The following is a 20,182-nucleotide window of genomic DNA, read 5'->3' on the forward strand; positions in this document are numbered from 1 at the left end:
ATGAAAATGTATCCATTAGATATTTTGATGCAGAGAAACAATTTTAATAAGAGCAGATTACACATAAAATGAAAGCTGAACATAAGACACAAACGAGAACTGATAAGGATCAGTAATTTGTCAGCCGAACTTATTGTGCAAAGTTTTCTTGCAGAAATAAAAGAATGACAAGAAGAGTAACCTTTTAACCTTTTAATTATATCTCAAACTCTAGTGATGTTGAACTTGATATTTTTCCGTCAAGGCATTACCCGAATTTTATTGTCACAGTTTGGTTTGTTTCTTCTTTTTTGCTTCTTGTTTGTTTGTAATTCTTGATTTTTCTCTTTCTTTCTCTCCCTCCCTGTACACGCACATACATATATATATATATTAAGATATACAGTTATATAAGCATCAGCGAAAAATACAAAATAAATAAAATAATTAACAGGTTGTGAATTAATAATCTTATGCCAATGACTTATTTCAACTTTCACTTGGTTGCTCAGCAACTTACTTTAATCAAATAACTGTTTTCGTTTATTTTTATTTAAAGTTTCATAATGAGTTGCTCATAGTAGTAATAGTAGTACCAATGCAATTATACCTTCGATATTAAAAATAGCTTAAAGTTTCATTTGTACTGGAATTATCTAATGTTTTGGAATAAAATTCTGAACTGAATTTATAGGATTTCTTGCACTGTTTGTCACTCCTCTGCCGAGGCTCACCTAGGGACAAGCTACGCTGGGCGTTTTCCCTCTATGACATCAACGGAGATGGCTGCATAACTAAGAAAGAAATGACGGATATTGTTTGTTCCGTTTACGCCCTGCTAGGCCGAAGATCCCATCCCGCTGTTGATGAAAAATCCTTGCGAGACCATGTTGACAGGATCTTTCTGGTACGTTTCTTGTGTTGTTGTTTTTTATATTAACCTTTTAACCTTTAACCTCTTACATAACTAGAAATGACAAAACAATAAAGTACTATATTTTCAACAAGGAATTATATCTTTAACCAACAATATAATGTTACAGATTTAGAATAACTCTTCGCCAAAAAAAATATATATATCCATGTATTATCACTTAAATTATTTTGACCGAATTACAATAAGAAAAGTAAACGAGTTAATACAATGTAATTTAGTCCTTTTTATTATCAAATTATGTAACAACGACTTTCTTGATAAAGTGAACTTGTCCAATTCCTGACAGTTGCTGTAAATTAAGCGATTTTGTTTCATTTTGTGTGTAAAATATATAGCACAAATGACACTGTAAACATATTTAATTTATTGAACTGTTATAAACCCGCGCTTAAAGAAACCTCTTGTTACCGTTATAACAAACTGGAGGTTAGTTTTACTCAGTTATCAAGAATGAACCTTTGCATAAAGAAATTCTTAATAAAAAGACTCGACATGGCTAGGTGGTTAGGACGCTTGATTTTCGCCGTTTCGAATCCCCATCACACCAAACATGCTCGCCCTTTCAGCTGTAGGGGTTTTATAATGTGACGGTCAATCCCATTATTCGTTGATAAAAGAGTAGCCGAAGAGTTGGCGGTGGGTAATGATGACTAGCTGCCTTCCCTCTAGTCTTACACTGCAAAATTAGGAACGGCTAACGCAGACAGGTCTTGTGTAGTTTTGCGCGCAATTCAAAACAAACCAAACCCTTTAATCTTTCACTGTTAAATCACCCCCCGTGTACCTTTTCACAAAATTGAAAACAAATCTGAATAAAGAATATTAAAGCAGTTATGTCTTTCACTGCTATGAGCATATATATGTGAGACACACTACACAACCTTTGTTTTAACTTTGAAAAGTGTAATATTAACCACATATGAGTTTGAAAGTTTGTATACAACCAAGAAGATCAGTAAGAAAAACTAAAACATTTATTTTCAGTGCATATCTAAAGGCAACCTGACATTGAGAAGGTTTTTCTATCTATAAATGCAGCAACGAAAGAGTTAAATTCTTAGAGTCATCACATTTGTAATTTATTTTAATAACCATTGAAATATCAGCGGTCAATTTTTTAGTACTGATACAAATAGTTGAGCAAAAGTTTTATTTGTACAAAATATAAGTTATTTTTAATCTATCTCTCCTTTTATTTTTTGCTTGACTGTTGTACCAATGTACGAGTTCACTCTGTACAGATATTTATTTCAAGATACTAACAATTATGGTTTTAATGAATCTGTAATTTGAAAATCTGTCGCCAGAGTTCGTGATTAATAACTGTTTAAAAAGGAGGAGCTGATTCCTCAATATTTGAATATTAAACAAGGACTGCCACATCAACAAAAGACGAAAGATATTGAATGTGAAGTTAGAAATAAAATAAATGTCTCTGTATCAGTGTAGCTTATGTACAAAACATTCTTGAGGTGTTAAAATATGTTTTTACAAATTAATAGTTATTCAGGATCAAGAAAAATTGCTTTCTTTAACATCAGCCTTTATAATGTTAGAATATTAGGATTTTAACTAAATTTCAAACATCAATTTTACACGTAGCTCACCTATTGTCGTTTGTGCAAACATAAATCTGACAGTTCTATAGAAATAACCTAGATATTCTAAAAACGTGCAATTTGATGACTTTTATATATATATTTAACTGATATACTCTTGCAAAGTTAAGTACGTTTTCATTTGGCAGTAAAATATCTAATATTAACATAATTTTTTTCTCTAGAAAATGGATTTAAATAAGGATGGCGTTGTAACCATTGACGAATTCATGGAAATATGCACCAAGGTAAGCGAAGCAGAGAAGTGATATTACGATTCCTGTTCTTTATATAACTTTACAAAATCACTACATTAAGAGCCATTTTTTGTATGATTTTAACATTTTTACTTGACAAAACAAATTAAAAGATAATCCTAATTTTAAATATTTTGTCTATAAAAAAACAATATTATAAAATAATGCCAATCACCTCGCTTGTTTGTTGTTATTTATGCCAACAGTCTTGGTATTCTGAAATACTCATAACTGTTCATGAGCCATGGCTCGACCTCAAAGACAACTTTTTATTTTTTCACTTATGTGTGGAGCCATCAGATTAATAGCAACTAGCCAATCAGTGAAGACTGTTAAAAATTGGTTATAAATGTTCCAAGATGTCGTTAGAAATATCTGAAACTACTTTTGAACGAACGTTTCTCAGACTCCTGGACATCATACATAACATAAGAATACCACCTTTTCTGTCTTATCGTAATCGTACGTACTGAATCAAATGCCCAAAGTCGAATCCTGGTTCTGTTCCAGTGTACAATGAGTTAACAACACTATATTTACATGTGTTTCGCACTTCAGTCTGTAACCAAGTAATGTGTATTTGCTCATTTGAAGAAGATCTGGGATCACGTGATAGGGCATATCTAGGATTTTACGGAAAGTACAGAAACCCAAAATAACTTTCTGAGTCGAAAACGTTTGGAAATTTCCTTAATGTACAAATGATTAACTTATCAAGGTAAAATGTTTCATCCTTTTTTAGTTGCAATTATGAAAAGTCTTTGACAGGTTTAAAATTACATTTCAAATACTCATTTGTCTTCTTCTCTCTCATTCAAAGCTTACAATAAAATCCCTTTGACAATAGTATTGCTTACGTCATAACAAGTGTCAACCCAAAAAATTTCTGTTGTAAATTGATGTTATATATTTTAGAATCATCATCGAGAATGGATTGGTATCTTGTAACTAATGAGGTATTAATGCGTCTTTAAATTTCTGTACTTGTGGCTCTTCCACCTAGAAATCTTGTGGCAATTTTGGTAATTTGGGTGTAGAGGTACTCTACACGTAAATCTGGGTGTAAAGGCGATTTACACGTAAATCTGGATGTAGAGGTGCTCAAACTGTAAATATGTCCACAGAGTCGATGCCTTTATTAACAATTACCATGATTGTTTTTTATTTTTCGTATTTTCTCTATTTAATTAAAATAACTAGATATTTTCTTCGCTAATTAAGGTTTTACGTAGCATAACTTTATGAAAAAAGCTCGCAGGGTTCTGAGTAACCACAAATTATTTTCTGTGGGTAGTCGCTCCTCGGAGTACCCATGAAGTCAGCGCCTATGATCGATTTTTTTGCATAATGATTATCTTCAGGCTGTTACGTATTTTTTGCATAATGATTATCTTCAGACTTTAGAACAGACTGTTACGTATTTTTCCTCTTTTCCTTCGTCGGATGATTTTTTTTTTTATTTCTTGCTTAAAACACGGCTTAAAGGAAATGATAACGCTAAGAACGAACTAAAGCGACACTTTCCATTAAAAACTTCTTTCTATAATCATTACTTCACAAAAGTTATATTTATTAGGTTTATGTTTAGAGTTTATTTCGATATGTCAAGTTTCCATTCTACCCTTGAGCTCCTTAATAAGATGATAAATCATTTGAAAGGTTGATACTAATGCTCAGCTGCACTTCATCAAATATCTTATACTTTCACCATAATGTATCTTCAGCGAAGTACCCGGTTTCGGGATATAATAAGTTCATTACGTTTATGCCAGGATTTTGACATAGCATTTATATTTACAAAACCTGCCTCATGCACGAGCTCTTTCATGCACATTTTTATTCACTAGAAGTTTGGGATTAATGACACAAATTTTTATTCACTAAAAGTTTAGAATTAATAGCAATATCAGTCGTCATTCGTTACCACTAACGAATGACTCATATTTATAAACTACATTTGTAAAAGAAATTAATTAGTTTATGCAAAAATTGTTGTCAAAGAAATGTAGATGTCATGAACAAAATTAAACTTCTTCATACGTGCTGTGTTCTAATACATCAGATCTTTCTGTTATGTGTATGTTATAAAGATCATTCAGACACGAATGAAGCTATATCGTGAATATATTCTTTATTTAGAAGATCCATTTGTGACCATTATCAAGCCTTCATATATCTTATTCAACAAAAATATGTATGTTTCTGAATGAGTTTTATAAATTATCTTAAAAACTTAGTTTAAGTTGAATGAAAATATATTCACTGTCAACTGTTAGAATTACAAGAAGTTCCTAGGTAGATAATTTGTTAATAACAAGTTTCTGCATTTCATACGTCATATTGTAGTGTACTTAATGAATTTATGACTTCGGTATAAAATTTATAAACCATTTAATTTTAATAGAATATAACGTAATCTTTCATTAGGTGATATACGATCGCTTCGCTTACACAGTAAATGCATGGAAATTTTGTCTAAAATATTACTTCAGTATAGACTAGTCACCATAAATAATCATAATCATAAGTTTACCATATTAATAAAATGAAAGCAACTGCAAAAGTAAGGTCAAATCGCTGACCAAGTTTAAAAAACATAATAAAATATAGTTTTTGTTTTACAGAATATGTTTTAAACGGGAGTCATCTCTACTGTACGCGTGTATATGTACTTAAGAAAAGGTCATTTTGAAAAAATGCTGTCCAGTCCTAATGGTCGTTATGCACGTAACTTAAAAGCAGTATGGTTGAATATCTTTGAACCGGTGATGTATCACACCAAAAATAAAGCAAATTGAAATTAAATTACACCAAACAGTGGTAAAACTAATCCAAATCGAAATTCTTTTATTTAAAATGATGAATGGAGAATTTTAATTAAAACCATTTTTTTTCTTACTTCCATTATTGGAGATTAAACAGAAATATAATATCAAAGCAGAAGTGTAAATTTTCGGAGCTCTTTGTCAGTGTTCTTCTGTGGTCATAACAGTATTTAAATTAAATTATATATATATATATCACACCAAACGTGTTCGCCCTTTCAGCCGTGGGGGCGTTATAACGTGACGGTCAATCCCACTATTCGTTCGTAAAAGAGTAGCCCAAGGGTTGGCGGTGTGTGGTGATGACTAGCTGCCTTCCCTCTAGTCTTACACTGCTAAATTAGGGACGGCTAGCGCAGACAGCCCTCGTATAGCTTTGTACGAAATTCAAAAACAAACAAACATATATCTATATATAGTGATATATTTAATACTATAAAATACGTTATAAAATTCTTGATTAAAATCAGTGTAATGACAGTTAATCGAGTTTTGTAAAAACGATATTCCAAGTCCAGTGATGCCTTTACAACTATTTTCTCTATCGTATTATGTACTATTGCCCAACACAGCAATATGTGTCATAGCAAAGTGTTCTTTGGGCGTGGATATCAGTCTTAGACCGCATATCCCAACAAGGCACAACATTCCATCGTGGTTGCACTGGGAGACTTGATAGGTTGTGATCGAATGGAATCACTGTGACTCAAGTTTTTTCGGCCATCTTTCTCATGTAAACAACCATTAATTTCCAGCTGTTTATGAAAGTTGATGAACATTTGGCTTCTAAACCTTTGTCAGATTCAATGCTTATTTATCATATTTTTCTATTGATACCGGGAGAGAAGCTCATATTCGCTATATTTTTTTTTATCGAAAGATCCTGTTTCGTAACCATGACCTTCACTTTAAGAATGGTCCACATGGGCTTAAGATCTAGTTTCAGGGTCCATTGGTGTCCTAAACTATTCTGTGTGAGTGTACACAATGTGATTGCTATTAAGAATTCTAAAAGTACCCTTTTCCGTGCTCTTTCCCCTTGAACTTAAACCGTTTAATATTCTTGGTATAATTCTCATCGACTGGCTGAACAGCATTACGCTGTGAAATGGTTGGAAATTTGTCGTTGATCAATATACCTGTTCTAAATAAGTCGCTCGCTGCACTAGGGCTTATATATGTGGCGACACTCGCTGTATTTGCACGTGCAAGTAGTTATTTTTTAAAAAGTAGAATAGCCTTCTATGTTTCAAACGATTTTACAATTCTTTAGATTATTTGTTAAAATGTTTAAAATAAAATAAATAATTTAATCACAGAATCATTATGAAGAGTAGAAGTGTGTGTATATATATATATATATATTCTGTACATCTTTACTTTTTCTTGTTCCTGGGCAGAAAGTGTTATTTCCCAATTGCTTATGCCTAAAGTAAATGGAAAAGGCCTATTTTTCTCTTCAAACTTTGCTTTTGTAACCTGGGAGCGTATAACAAAAACATGGTGGGAGACTATATTTGAGGGCTGATACGTGAAAGTGATTTACATTACAGTCGCAAATCTCGAAAAACTATTCACTTCTAAACATTTTTGCTCATTTTGGTATCACTTTAGTATAAATACATGTAAATCTTGATTCATATGTTGTTTTATTCAGACCTTATGTAAATGAAAATGTGCAAATTTGCCCGTTTTTTACATAGAAAATAGGTTAATTTCTAAATTTCACTATCCAGGTCACAAGAGCAAAGTTTGAAGGGAATAATGGCCATTTTATATACTTTTACAACATAAGCAATTAATAAATAACACATACTACCCAGGAACAAAATTTGTGTTGCATAGTGTTATGTACTATTTAATGGAATACTCACATGTTACATGTTCGTAAAAAACCATGCTAATATTCATTTGTTTTATTTATTGTTAGTTGTTTTCATTTCAAAATTTCTTCATTTGTGTATTTTTCTTGTCTAGGACGAAACGATCTCCAAATCTTTGTCTCTTTTTGACACGGTGTTGTAAACTGAAGCTATAAAATATTTATTTGGGCGTGTCAATCGTTGTATCGTCATAAAGTGACGTTGTTGTACACTACTGTTGTGTCTCTTCATTGCATGAGCGATATTAAAACATAAGTGTGGGTAATAGTAAAAGCAGCTTTATTAAAAATTTTGTTGTAACAATGTCGTGCGAGTGTTCCAGTCCAGCCATATTTGTACATCCGTGAATGACGTCATGACATTGAATATGTCTTGATTTATTGTTGCCGTTGTTTTCATCAAAGCTTTAATAAAGTTTGTTGAACCCCATCCTTTAACAAAAGATGGTCGTATTTATCGAAAGTGACTGAAAGAACAACTACTTCACTCAGTCTGTCCAGGATGAAGCATGTGGAAAATATCTCAGATAGTATAAGAAAATAGTACTACACAGTGAATAATATATATATATATACTCTCTTAGAACAATTTGAGCTGAAAGAACAGTCAAATAGAGAAAATTTTATCTTCAGTACCCTCTCAGTATACCTGACGAAATAACCTGAAAGTAAATAAAATGAGATACAATCTACTTCACGTGAATCTACCTAGCATTAAAGAACCAGAAATTAGAAATTATAAAATATAAGATACGTTTATTCAGCCCAGCGCTACTTAAAGCTTAAAGAAGAGTTACAGTCCATTCGTGCATGAACTTCACAAAGATCTTCGTAGGGTTAAGGAAAAAACAAGAGCTATGAAATAGAAAAGATGAATTATAAACGTTCCTAGGATTAAAGAAAACACCAAGAAATAGCTGATGAAAGATCCAAGAAGTAGAGAAGAAAAATATGAGATGCAGTTGTTACTACTTTATATAAACCAGTTTCGAGTAAATTGTTCCAAGAGAAAGTACAGAACGTGGCTTGCAGATGTTTATTACTTCACATAGATGATTCTGGGATTAAAGTTACAAAGAAATCATTTATTAACGTGTAGAAAATTAAAGATGGCATACAGTCCATGGATAATACTTCTTACATACCAAAGATCTATGAAATATTTTAAAAAAACTTTAATTCAATTCTCGAAAATTTTATGCACTAGAAACATTATGGAAACGCCCATAAAAGTTTAAATTACATATCAGAAAAAATAAAGTTATCATTTTTTTACTCTTTTTAAAGAAAACTTCATGGTTAAATATATTGTAAGCACACTTAAAGAAGTCGATCGCTCAGTACAATAATATGTTCCCAGGAATACAAATATCCGATTTGACCTAATTACATTTATGAACTTTATTGATTTGTGTGAGATACTGCATAATAGAAGAAATATTTTTGTCAAAGTTTTCTTCCAAAAATAAAAATAAAATAATGTTTAAAATGTTTTACTTTACATTGTTCTATATTTTTTTATTTAATCACTCTATCATTATATGTTATAATCTTCATTTTTTAAAGAATTTATTTTTTGTCGTTAAAGAGATTGTGAACATTTATCGCATGTGTAACAACAAAGTTAAAACACAAAAAACAGAAGTATTCTTTCAATATCAATATATTTTAATTGGTGTAAAACTTCGGCAAATTCTTCTATCGTAATAACAAGTAAACCTATTACCTGAAATACTGCATTCGTATTCTTGCTTGTCATTCATTAAAATCGAAACTAAACCATAATCATGTTGTCGTTTTTCCTTATATACACTCCTCACAGTGAACAAAATCAATTTGTTTGGTTAGGATTTCCACGTTTGTAGCTGCTTTGTATCAACTTGATGAGAAATTTCGATGATATTAGTTGTCGATTACAGGTGCGTTTTATTCAGTTAAGAGTGGCACAATCACGGAACCTGTTACTGACTTTTGTGACACTAACAGAGACAGCAATTAATAATTGAGGGTGCTCAAAATCAGAGTAGCCGTAGACAGACTTTTCGTGAGTTCTTTTCTTTCAGCAAAGTTTGTTGTATAGTATGTAATGTCTTAAGGAACAACGTTATTGTATTATTTCCTACGAAAAATAATTAGAATGTTTTGGTCTTACTCGAACCTGCTAAAATTTGAAATAAATAAAGAAAGAAATTTTAAGCTGCACAATTAAACTAATTTTTGTCAAACAAAATTGTTTTAAAATTTTATTTTAAAAGTTTACATAATTTGAAGGCATTATAATATCAATTAAACGTTCGGTTTATTATGACTATCATTGTTAACGTTTTTTTCTGTTTTATGTACATTTTAAAATGTTCTCTTTATTGTTATAAAAGTAATGGCAGTACATGTCGCTTTGTGAACTACAAATTTAACATTACTTTGTTATTGCTTTTCTTACAATCTGTTATAATTAGTTACTACTATTTCTTTTACAAATTGTTATAAATAGTGAACATGGCGTAACAGCCGCGCACTACTAACGTTCAGCCTATAAATGCGCACATGAGTAAAAGGGGGAAAAGATTGAGATCCACAATCTTTATTATTTTCCTCTTGTAATAGAAACATAGAAATAACTACTTCAAATAGATCTAAATAAAACCTGGTAAGTATACCATTTCATAATTAATTAAAATTTATTTTGCATGCAAGCACTGATTGCAAATCAACTGTTGGGTGTATATTACGTTTAGTATCCAAATCAAATTTTCTACCTCTTGAAAGCTACAGTGTTTAATCCGACCTTCATTAAAAAAAGTTCTCTAATCTATAATATTGAGCTTAAAATAGTTTTAAATACTATACATTTTTATCAATTGTCTGAGTTGTATATTTTGGTATTGCAGTGTGTTTATGAAATGCTTATATAATATTTTGAAAGTAGATATACGTTGCTATTTATTTTCTAAAGAAACAAAAAATATATTCCATTTTCATAAGTGTTTCCCAGTATAAATAAATGTGTGTCTGTATATATAAATATATATATTCTTGGCTTGTTTGCAGTTTAAATGTTTTATATTGTCAGTGGAGTTTAATATAGATATCTTTTTTTTTTAATGTATCGGCTGCTCATGTGCTATCTGGTGGTAAGAACATTGATGTTAGAATATTGTATTTCAGGCCATTAAAAGTTGCAAAGTATGAATGATATGCCAACTCTTCTACAAAACGTTTTCAGCTTTCGTATATGTTATCCATAAAGTTTTGAAGTTAATATGCGATTTTCTAGATGTTTGGGTTATCAGTTATAATTATCCAGGCATTTTAAAATAAGCTCCTTTGTATAATACAGGCTATTGATAATTCGAACCGAGGTCCATATTAAATTACATGTTTTTTAGTTCTTACTAAAAAATTATATCTTATTATCTAAGAGCAGTTAAGCGATAAAAAGTCGTTCCTTCAGGCACAAATATTTATATCTCAGACATTCAATTACATAATGTATTTATATTTGAACAACTAATGACATTTTATAAGTTACTTTAGAAAAATCTAACTACGTTTTCTTTAACGTAATAATGCACTGTATGAAACCTTAATACTGTAAACCTATCAGCGAATTTGCATGTAACTGTAAAAGATGGCTTGATTTTTATACAATATCTCTATTAACTTTTCATTTTTAAAAATTTCTCTTGCCCATATTTGTATTACGCTTTTATAATAATTATAGCATACCATGCAATTAGAGTTCTTGAAACATAGCATAGACGTATACATCTCCTAACTCGACCTCATTCAGTCTCTGGTCAAACTACACATTTGTTTGTATCTTAAGAGTATAAAAACAGAAAGTGTTTATATATTAACAATAACACGATTCGTTTCTCTTGTTTTCTAAAACGTGAATTAAAGTTCGTTTATTTGGGAAAACCGCTAGACAATGACATATCATATCCTTCGAAATGTTGATAGAGGAGAAAAGGTATTATTTTGTTATAATCATTAGGAATATCTTGAAATATTATAATGTAGCGCGAGGTAACTGCATCTGAACTGCATTACCACTTTTTTTTTTAGTAATATTTAAATAAAGAATACTAGAACTTATTAATAGGTTTAGTTATTTCATTTGTGTCAACTGTTTTTGTCTTCTTTAAGAAACTTTTAACTGTGAGAATTTTCAGCAAAGTGATTTATTTAGACAGAATTTTCTCTTCTTTATTAACTGGCTGTTATAATTTTAGCAATAAAACCCAAGGTAATCTAAATTACCTACATGTGTTGAATGAAAATGTGTATTAAGGTAAATGAAAATTAGTATTTCTAGTTTTAATTGAATAAAAAGTGTTTTGTGTGATACATTTTGTTTGTGAAACAACTGATATTGGCCATTTTGTAATGATTAATATATGTAAACGAATTATGTATTGTAATAAAATGTTGAAATAAAGTGGTATTTTTGTGAAAAAGTAAACCAGAGTGTTTAAAGCATTGTAATATTAGAAAATAATATTTAGCGAATAGAAATATTAAGTATAATTTAACAGTTAATATTTATTTTTGGTGATAATTTATGTTACACTTTTGTTTGGGATAATCATGCCTAATAATCGAAATAAGTTTTTATTAATATTTTAAATTGACGCACACTAGATTGCTTGTTGTTAAGCACAAAATTACGCGATGGGATATCTCTGCTTTACCTACCCTAAATATTGAAACCCGGTTTTTAATGATGTGAATCCACAGAAACCACTGAGAAACCACATACTGGTTTCGAGATTTATCTGTGCCCTGACCACCACAGTTTCTCGCAGCATAACTCTGTAGACATATCACTATGGGCTTCTCATCAGTATTTTATATCTTCTGTGCTTTGTCCTTATATTGGCGAAAACGTTTCCAAGAGTGTTTTGTAGGAAATTGTAATTCATTTTTCTCCCTAGTTGAGTTAAATAATAATAATAACTAAGGTTTATCATTCCAAAATAAAAACATTAAAAACATAACATGTACAGCGGTTAAAACTATTCATATATACCTAGAAGATATTAAAAAAAAACCACTCCAGGAGAAAGGTATTGCTTTGGCTTCGAAAGTTCATTAGTTATAAATACGTTGCCTCGCCGTATTAGAAACAAGTATAGGTGTTGGGTAATGCTTATAAATTGACCTTAATTTGTATGTTTAATATTTATTCTAGAATTACGCTTTCCAATGGTTCAGATGATTTAAAAATTTTTCAATCAATTGTATAACTAGCAAGATTTTACTTACACAAGACTTTTAAGCAAAAAAATCAATAAGAGTTAATTATATTTAATAGTTAGTTACATTTAATACCATAAAGCCAATTTGTTAGCAACATACCTTAAATTATAAACTGAACAAAATTTATGCTGACAACTGAACATTACATCTATATTAAAGATTGTGGATGATTAATTAAAAATATATGATTAAATACTGTTAAATTATGTATAAAAATTCATGATGAATAACAACTATACTAAGCATATTGCACAATCCGTATCTAACAATTAGGCCTGTTTATAATTTCTCATTAAATTTTCCAGTCATGAAAACCTCAAAACTCCTTCGACCCACAAATAAGGTTTGTTTGTTTTGTTTTTTTAATTTCGCTCAAAGCTCCTCGAGGGCTATCTGTGCTAGCCGTCCCTAATTTAGCAGTGTAAGACTAGAGAAAAGGCAGCTAGTCATCACCACCCACCGCCAACTCTTGGGCTACTCTTTTACCAACGAATAGTGGGTTTGACCGTAACATTATAACGCCCTCACATCTGAAAGGGCGAGCAGGTTTGGCGCGACGGGGATGCGAACCTGCGACCCTCAGATTATGAATCGCACGCCTTAACACTCTTGGCCATGCACAAATAAGGAAATTTCCCAAATCTAAAATTAGATTATTGTCTTGTATGGCTGCTTACATTTAAATGCCGATTTTGAATTAATTTAGTCAAATCTAACATCCACCATTTTCAAGGACCATCTTACAACTTTTTTTTAAAAACTGTCTGTTTATATTATTGGAGTGAGTTAAAGTTTACGTGGAAAAACTTAAGTAATTTTGTCAATAACCATAGAGGCTTAAAAATTAAATAAATATAGAAACACAGTTACACAAATTAAACGAAACTAAACATTTCTATAGATATTTAATTAACAGTGACAGTAATAACTGTAAACATTAGTGATTAACAAAAATCTTTAACAATTCTCTCTTCTTAACATATCTTCGTATAATAATTTTCTTTATCACCAGTATCGTCTTAATTACCCTTCTCTGAGACCTTTCTAATAATTCGATATTCTTTTTTAGGTAAGGACACAGAAACTGTGCACAGTAGTCTGACTAAGTAATGATTTTAATTCTTAATTAATACGTCTAAGATATTCGTCCTAAGGTTGTATTAGCTTTACTGCTAGCAACTTATATACCACTATGTCATAGGTATATTATACGTGTAATCTAAATTATTATAACTCAAATCCATTACGTTGAATTTACTATTATCAAAGGTAATTTTCCAACTATATATCCAACTTACAAGTTGATTCAAGCCATTCTGTAGTATCATAACATCCTCAACACATCTAGAAATTTCCAGGTGTTCAATGTCCTTAGTAAATATATTGATTACGTACTTGTCAATGTCATTATTGTAAATGAATACTTGCTCTTGAGACACACTAATAGTTGCAAAAGCCCATTTTGTCTAGACTCCATTAATAACAACTCTTTTTTTCCTTTCACCCAGCTATTCTACACTCCAATTAGTTAGTCTATTTCTAACCCCAGCAAAATGACGTTTTTATTTAGTTTACTGTGTGGCATGTAATCAAAAACCTTTTACAAATCTGAACACAACACATTCATGACCTTTCCATCGTCTAGGTCAGTGATTTTCAAACTGTGCGCCTTGGCGCCCCAGGGCGCCGAAGGATATTTCAAATTTTCGAGGGAAACACAGCGATACCGACATCTGTCTTAAATCGCGTTACATTCCTTTTGATAACGCTCGCCAATGTTTTGTTTTTTTTACCTGTACATTTGACTACTCCAATAACTTCTCAAACTTTCTCGTTTTTTAGTTTTTCCATATAAATACCTGTCGACTCTCCCAGTCCGTCAGTAATCGAAATAACTGAAGGATGTTGTAATCAAGTATCTGCGAGGTCTAGCGATGTTTAGTGAATTATTTTGTTGATTTTTAGTCCTTGTGCATAAAAATGGAAAGATTTGTGAACATTAATAAGAAGTGGGGTAGTGAAAAAAAGGATGGCGAACCACAGACCAGTGGCACAATTGTGAAGAAAAGGAAATTATGGAAATATGTCGATAGTCATCTAGATTTTGGTTCAATTTGGTAGATGTCAATTATGAAGTGTCCGCAATGTGTATTGTGTCTAAAAGTTTTGGCTCCAGAGTGCATGCTTCCAAGTAAACTAAAGCGCCACTTAGAGACCAATCATTCTAGCATGGCTAGTAAATACCGTGATTATTTTGCCAAAAAGTGAAAAGAATTGAAAGAACAAAAAGGTGCATTTTTGAAAAAAGTATCAATACCAAGTAATGATTTGCTAGCATCCTACAAAGTGGCATATAGAGTCACAAAGTGTAAAAAGCCTCAGACCATCGCAGATGAACTTATTTTACCAGCTGCAGTTAATATGGTAAACATTATGGTTGGTGAATCTGCGGGAAAACTGCTTTCAAAGGTGCCATTATCCAACAATACTATCAGTCGTAGAATCCAATACATGGCCGAAGACCTCAACAATCAGCTAATCGAATAAATGAAAGAGAAGGAATTCGAGTTACAGCTAGATGAGGCGACGGATAATAACAAAGATGCTCATTTGATTTGCTACATTCGGTTTGTGGATGATGACAAAATTGCGAAAGACCTTCTCATTTGTAAAAGTATCACTGCAAATACAAAGACTCAAGTCTTGCTTTTGATCCTTGACACTTTTATGTGTGAAAACAACTTAGACTGGACTAAGTGCTTTGGTGTCTGTATCAATGGTGGTAGCTCTATGTCTGGCTGTTATGGAGGATTGCAGGCACTCAAACGAAGCAAAGCTCTTGAAGCACTGTGGATCCACTGCATAATCCACAGGGAAGCCCTTGCGTCAAAGTACCTGAGTCCTTCACTGAACCTAATCCTGGAAAGTGTATTGAAAGTGGTGAACTTGATAAAAATTAGGCCACAGAAGGTGAGGTTTTTAAAAAGATGAGTGGGGATATGGGGTCTGAGCACACACCTTTGTTGTACTACTGTAGCTCGCGATGGCTCTCCCGTGGAAATGTACTTCTCTGTGTGTTCGAATTACGACAGTAACTATACTATTATCTCCAAAAAGAAGAACACGAATGCACTAAAAAAGTCTTGGATGCTGATTTTTTTGTCAAAATTAGCATACCTGTGTGATCTATTTGAAAAAGTAAATGCGTTGAATCTCTCTCTGCAGAGAAGCATTTAACTAATTTTTGTTTATTATATAGTTGTCTACCCATTTATTACAAACTGATGATAGCAGGATATTTAGGAACAGATACAACTGATACTTATATGTAAACGTAATTGTCGCCACAATGTTTCTTTCGGATTCAAAAATCGGATTCCTACGTTAAAGTATTCAAATAGAAAATAAATTTACTTGTTTCCACTGTCAGCAAGCCAATATCGCATCCACTAAAAAATAAATAAAGAGGAAAGAACATGCCTATCTAAGATCCCCTATTAAGTCAAGTATACTTGAACATGCCCGAAGAGTACGTGACGTTGTTCCTTCTTGTTTAAGTACTTCCAAAGTTTGGTCTGTTAGTTTTGAGTCTTTTGGCTTCCATTCTTTTGTTCTTGCTTTTACCCCAGCAGCCAGACAACTTGCAAGGAGTCTGCCAAATTGTGGTAACAGAAAACTATATTTTTAGTAAATAAGTTTATGTTTAAAATTACGCTCGTGTTTGTTTACTTTACTATTGATTAACAATCCTTATCCTGCTGGACATCGGTGTTCCTGAATAACATACTGAGCCAATCAGATTTGATCTTTCCAGCTATCCTTTTCGATTTTAAAATACGCTTGTCTTGAATTAAAAGCATTTATATTTTAAATTTTCCAACTAAGTTTCACAACTCCTTTTAACTTTATTCTAGTTCACAAATGATATTGGCCTTAAAATTGGCGTTATAGAAACATATACTAAATTTTAATTTTATTTTACCGTATATGAAACATCAAACATAATTGTGCAATGATTATTGTTTCCCTAAACGTTCCTCTACTTCAACACTTGTAACTATATCATTATTAATGGTAAATAAAAATATAGAGTGACATCATTTCTGGTAGTTTGTTTCATTATTTCACATAGAAAACTATCTTGAATGTCTTCAGGAAATATATCTCTCACTACTTGTGTGTCGTAGCTCACGTTATCTCATAAACAGTCTTGATCTCAGTATACAATGTGTAAACGATATCAGAAGACTTCTTATAATAATTATCAATTTAAAACTCTCTGCCTTTAAAGTCTCTGATTGTAATCCCTATTAATTCGGTCTCATTTCTTATACATCGAACCACTCCACCCTTCTTTTTAAATCTATCGCTATTAAGTAACATATAATCTGGAATTTCAAAACCGTTGCTGTTATCAGCATTTTGGCCTGGCATGGCAAAGCGCGTAAGGCGTGCGACTCGTAATCCGAGGGTCGCCCAAAAATGCTCGCCCTCCCAGCCGTGGGGGCGTTATAATGTGACGGTCAATCCCACTATTCGTTGGTACAAGAGCAGCCCAAGAGTTGGCGGTGGGTGGTGATGACTAGCTGCCTTCCTTTTAGTCTTACACTACTAAATTAGGGACGGCTCGGTGCAGCGGGCTGACAACCTACTCACTTAAATACCTGTTGAAGAATCCGCAAGCGATTGTGGCCCTATGTTCCTTTATGGAATATAATGGTGATAACTAACTAACTATTAGCATTTTATAAATATCACCAAGTTTCGGTAATTTCCATTATATCGTATTTAATTATAACTAAAACACTGAACTCAATTATTTTACTCCTAATACACTTAATAATCATTATCATACAAAAACTTTATTAACAGCAATCTCACTCAAAGAATTACTGAAATGAACTACGTGATATATGTATGTATGTATGTATATATATATATATATATATATAAAAAACTTACTTGATTATTAAAGAATATGATAAAAATAAACGATTTATTGTTATGATCACTTTTGCCTTTGAGATCAAACTCAGTACAAATTTTGTATTGGCTTTTCAATTCAGAATCACCTTAACTGTTTTTTGTTACCTTGGCAAACTTTTGAATCATTGTCGGTGTTTTAAGTGCTTTCAATTTGAGCTTTAGTTTTTATTTATAATACAAACAATACTTAATCCACACACATAATTTCCTAAAAAAATGAGGATTATATTAAATACAATTTCTCGACTTATTTAGATCTAAAATATGCACGTATAGTCCATTTCAAACCATGTGCTTATCACTCTGTGAACACAAATTCAGATGTTTTTGCACATTCGGTTGTTTGCCTTCACGACTTTATATGGCAGTAATTTTGCTTTACACATCTTTTAGCCTTTTGTGTTCTTTAACTCAAGTTTCATTCTTCATTTTTGCGAGTTTCTTTATTTCAACTCATGAAACTGTCGTACACTGAATGCTAACAACTCGTTCATACTCTGTACAATAAGTACCATTACTTCAATGTTTAATTTGAGTGTAGGTTTATTAAATAAAGTTACATCTATGCATAATTGTACCTCATAATTTTTTAAAAAATAGATCAGGATTCAGCTAAATGGGCAGACAACATACGCCTAGGATTAAAAATTAACCAATTTTGAACTAGTAACCAGAGAAAGGGGCAGTCAGCCATCAAGAAGCACTCAATGCTACAGATATTTCAACCAAATAGCGAAATTTATCGCAACTATTTATAACGCACCCCAAACTAAACCTGTTCAGTGCCATCATTGAACAAATCTCGAACATTCTGATCTGCCATTCACCAACAGGACAATATGTGAAGCCCCATCACCTTTTAAATGTATAACAAGCATGATATTTTCAAACTAAATTGCAAAAAACAGTTGAATGAACTATAAATACATCAAACATTTAATATTTTTACAACCATTGCTAGAGGGCAATATTAACAGCAATAAAAGAAGAACTATTGGTATGACAAAATCATACTTTAATAAAACAAAAAATAACTGTACTGGATTTATAAATGACAATAGGTGCAACATTTCAGGAAGTAAATAACTGTAATAAGCATTTAGTCATCACCGTAAATACTTTCTTTCTCCAGAATAAAACTTGTAAATAAACAACAAGGAACCAATTGTAAGGATTGATTCAACTGCTGAAGCCAAGAACATTCCAAATCCAACCACACATTCACTGTTTCTGGCCACTTGTGAACATGGTAGTTACCTCTTAATATCAATTCTCAAGATTAGCTCAAACACTGCCATTTATTTAAAGATTGAGGCAACTTATGATTATATAATTCTCCCATGTAGCTAAAAGATTAACATACTCGCATAACTTCCATTAGTATATTAAATAGCAGTTACTTTTTGGTCCAAAATATTCACAGAATACTGATTTAATTGTATTATTACAAAACTATTGCAAAATATAGACTCTTACCTACAGTAAATAATATAACACCCAACTCCCAAAAATGTTAAAATAAATTTGCATTTGAAATATAACTTTTATAGTTTCTACATCTGGTACAAATTGACTTACTACACCATTAATTTATTAATGTGTGTTTGTTTGTTTGTTTAGAATTAAGCACAAAGCTACAGAATGGGCTATTTGTGCTCTGCCCACTATGGGTATCAAAACAAAGTTTTAGCAGTGTGAGCCTGCAAACATACTGTTGTACCATTGGGAGACAATTTGTTAATATAAATATAGTATTGGAAATAGTTATGGAAATGCACATGTATTATACATACAAGACACATAAATGAGTGTTTCTTCCAGGTGACGTTTCACTGTTGCTTAAAGATAAATCCCTGTCTTAATGACTTACTGTCAGCAGTCAAATAGTTTAATTTTTGAAAGACTTTCAAAAATGCATCTACACTTGTAATAATCCCACAAAATGTTTCACTAACTCTTGTACAGTGGATACCATTCTCTCCTCTGCTAGTGAACAAAATATTTTGACTTTGAGTTCATCTTTACAAAAGCATCTTTCACTCATCCCATTGTTTGGTTCTTTTTCATAAGAAGTGGTTTTTAAACACCATATATACCTGTTAAAGCTACTTCATGCCAATGTGTATCTTAATGGTCTGGAGGTAGCATTCATAGAAGTATTTGCAATTAAATCATTGGCTATTATCTCTACTGGATTGTCATGCATCACACAAAGAACACACTTCAAGTTATTTAACATCACTTTCACACAGAGTTTGAGCTTTCCACCTTAACTACTTCTATTATCAACAGCACTAGTTTCTTTCTTCAGTGTCTATTCTATTCCTACTAAAACATGAAATTTTATCTCAATCAGTTGTGTGAAGTAGACTTCACAAGACAAACCTTGGACTTCTGTGTTACATGTTCAGCCCAGGAACCACACAACTGCTGAGGACAGCAAAAAAGCCTGTACT

General features: G+C 31.8%; 2 protein-coding genes across 2 annotated transcripts in view; both read left to right on the forward strand.

The window, feature by feature from the left end:
- LOC143255675 (A-type potassium channel modulatory protein KCNIP2-like) overlaps positions 1-11,867 on the forward strand; it is a 125,415-nt gene extending 113,548 nt beyond the window's left edge. Inside the window, exons 4-6 of the mRNA XM_076511718.1 lie at positions 674-886; positions 2,700-2,762; positions 7,574-11,867. Of these exons, the coding sequence (XP_076367833.1) occupies positions 674-886; positions 2,700-2,762; positions 7,574-7,621 (324 nt within the window). The 3' untranslated portion in view covers positions 7,622-11,867. The remainder of the gene's footprint in view (positions 1-673; positions 887-2,699; positions 2,763-7,573) is intronic.
- A 3,420-nt stretch (positions 11,868-15,287) lies between these two features.
- On the forward strand, positions 15,288-16,435 carry LOC143257675 (protein FAM200A-like). Its single transcript, XM_076516716.1, has 2 exons — positions 15,288-15,710; positions 16,370-16,435. The coding sequence occupies exons 1-2, from the start codon at positions 15,288-15,290 to the stop codon at positions 16,433-16,435; spliced, it is 489 nt and encodes a 162-aa protein (XP_076372831.1).
- The last annotated feature ends 3,747 nt before the right edge of the window (positions 16,436-20,182 follow it).

This window comes from Tachypleus tridentatus, chromosome 7 (assembly GCF_004210375.1).
Source record: "Tachypleus tridentatus isolate NWPU-2018 chromosome 7, ASM421037v1, whole genome shotgun sequence".
NCBI classification, from domain to species: Eukaryota; Metazoa; Arthropoda; class Merostomata; order Xiphosura; family Limulidae; genus Tachypleus; species Tachypleus tridentatus.

Coding starts and splice junctions, on each gene's coding strand:
- LOC143257675 (XM_076516716.1), top strand. CDS start 15,288: ATGAAAGAGAAGGAATTCGAGTTACAGCTAGATGAGGCGACGGATAAT. Junction 15,711..16,369: donor TAAAAATTAGGCCACAGAAG/GTGAGGTTTTTA, acceptor CTTTTACCCCAG/CAGCCAGACAACTTGCAAGG.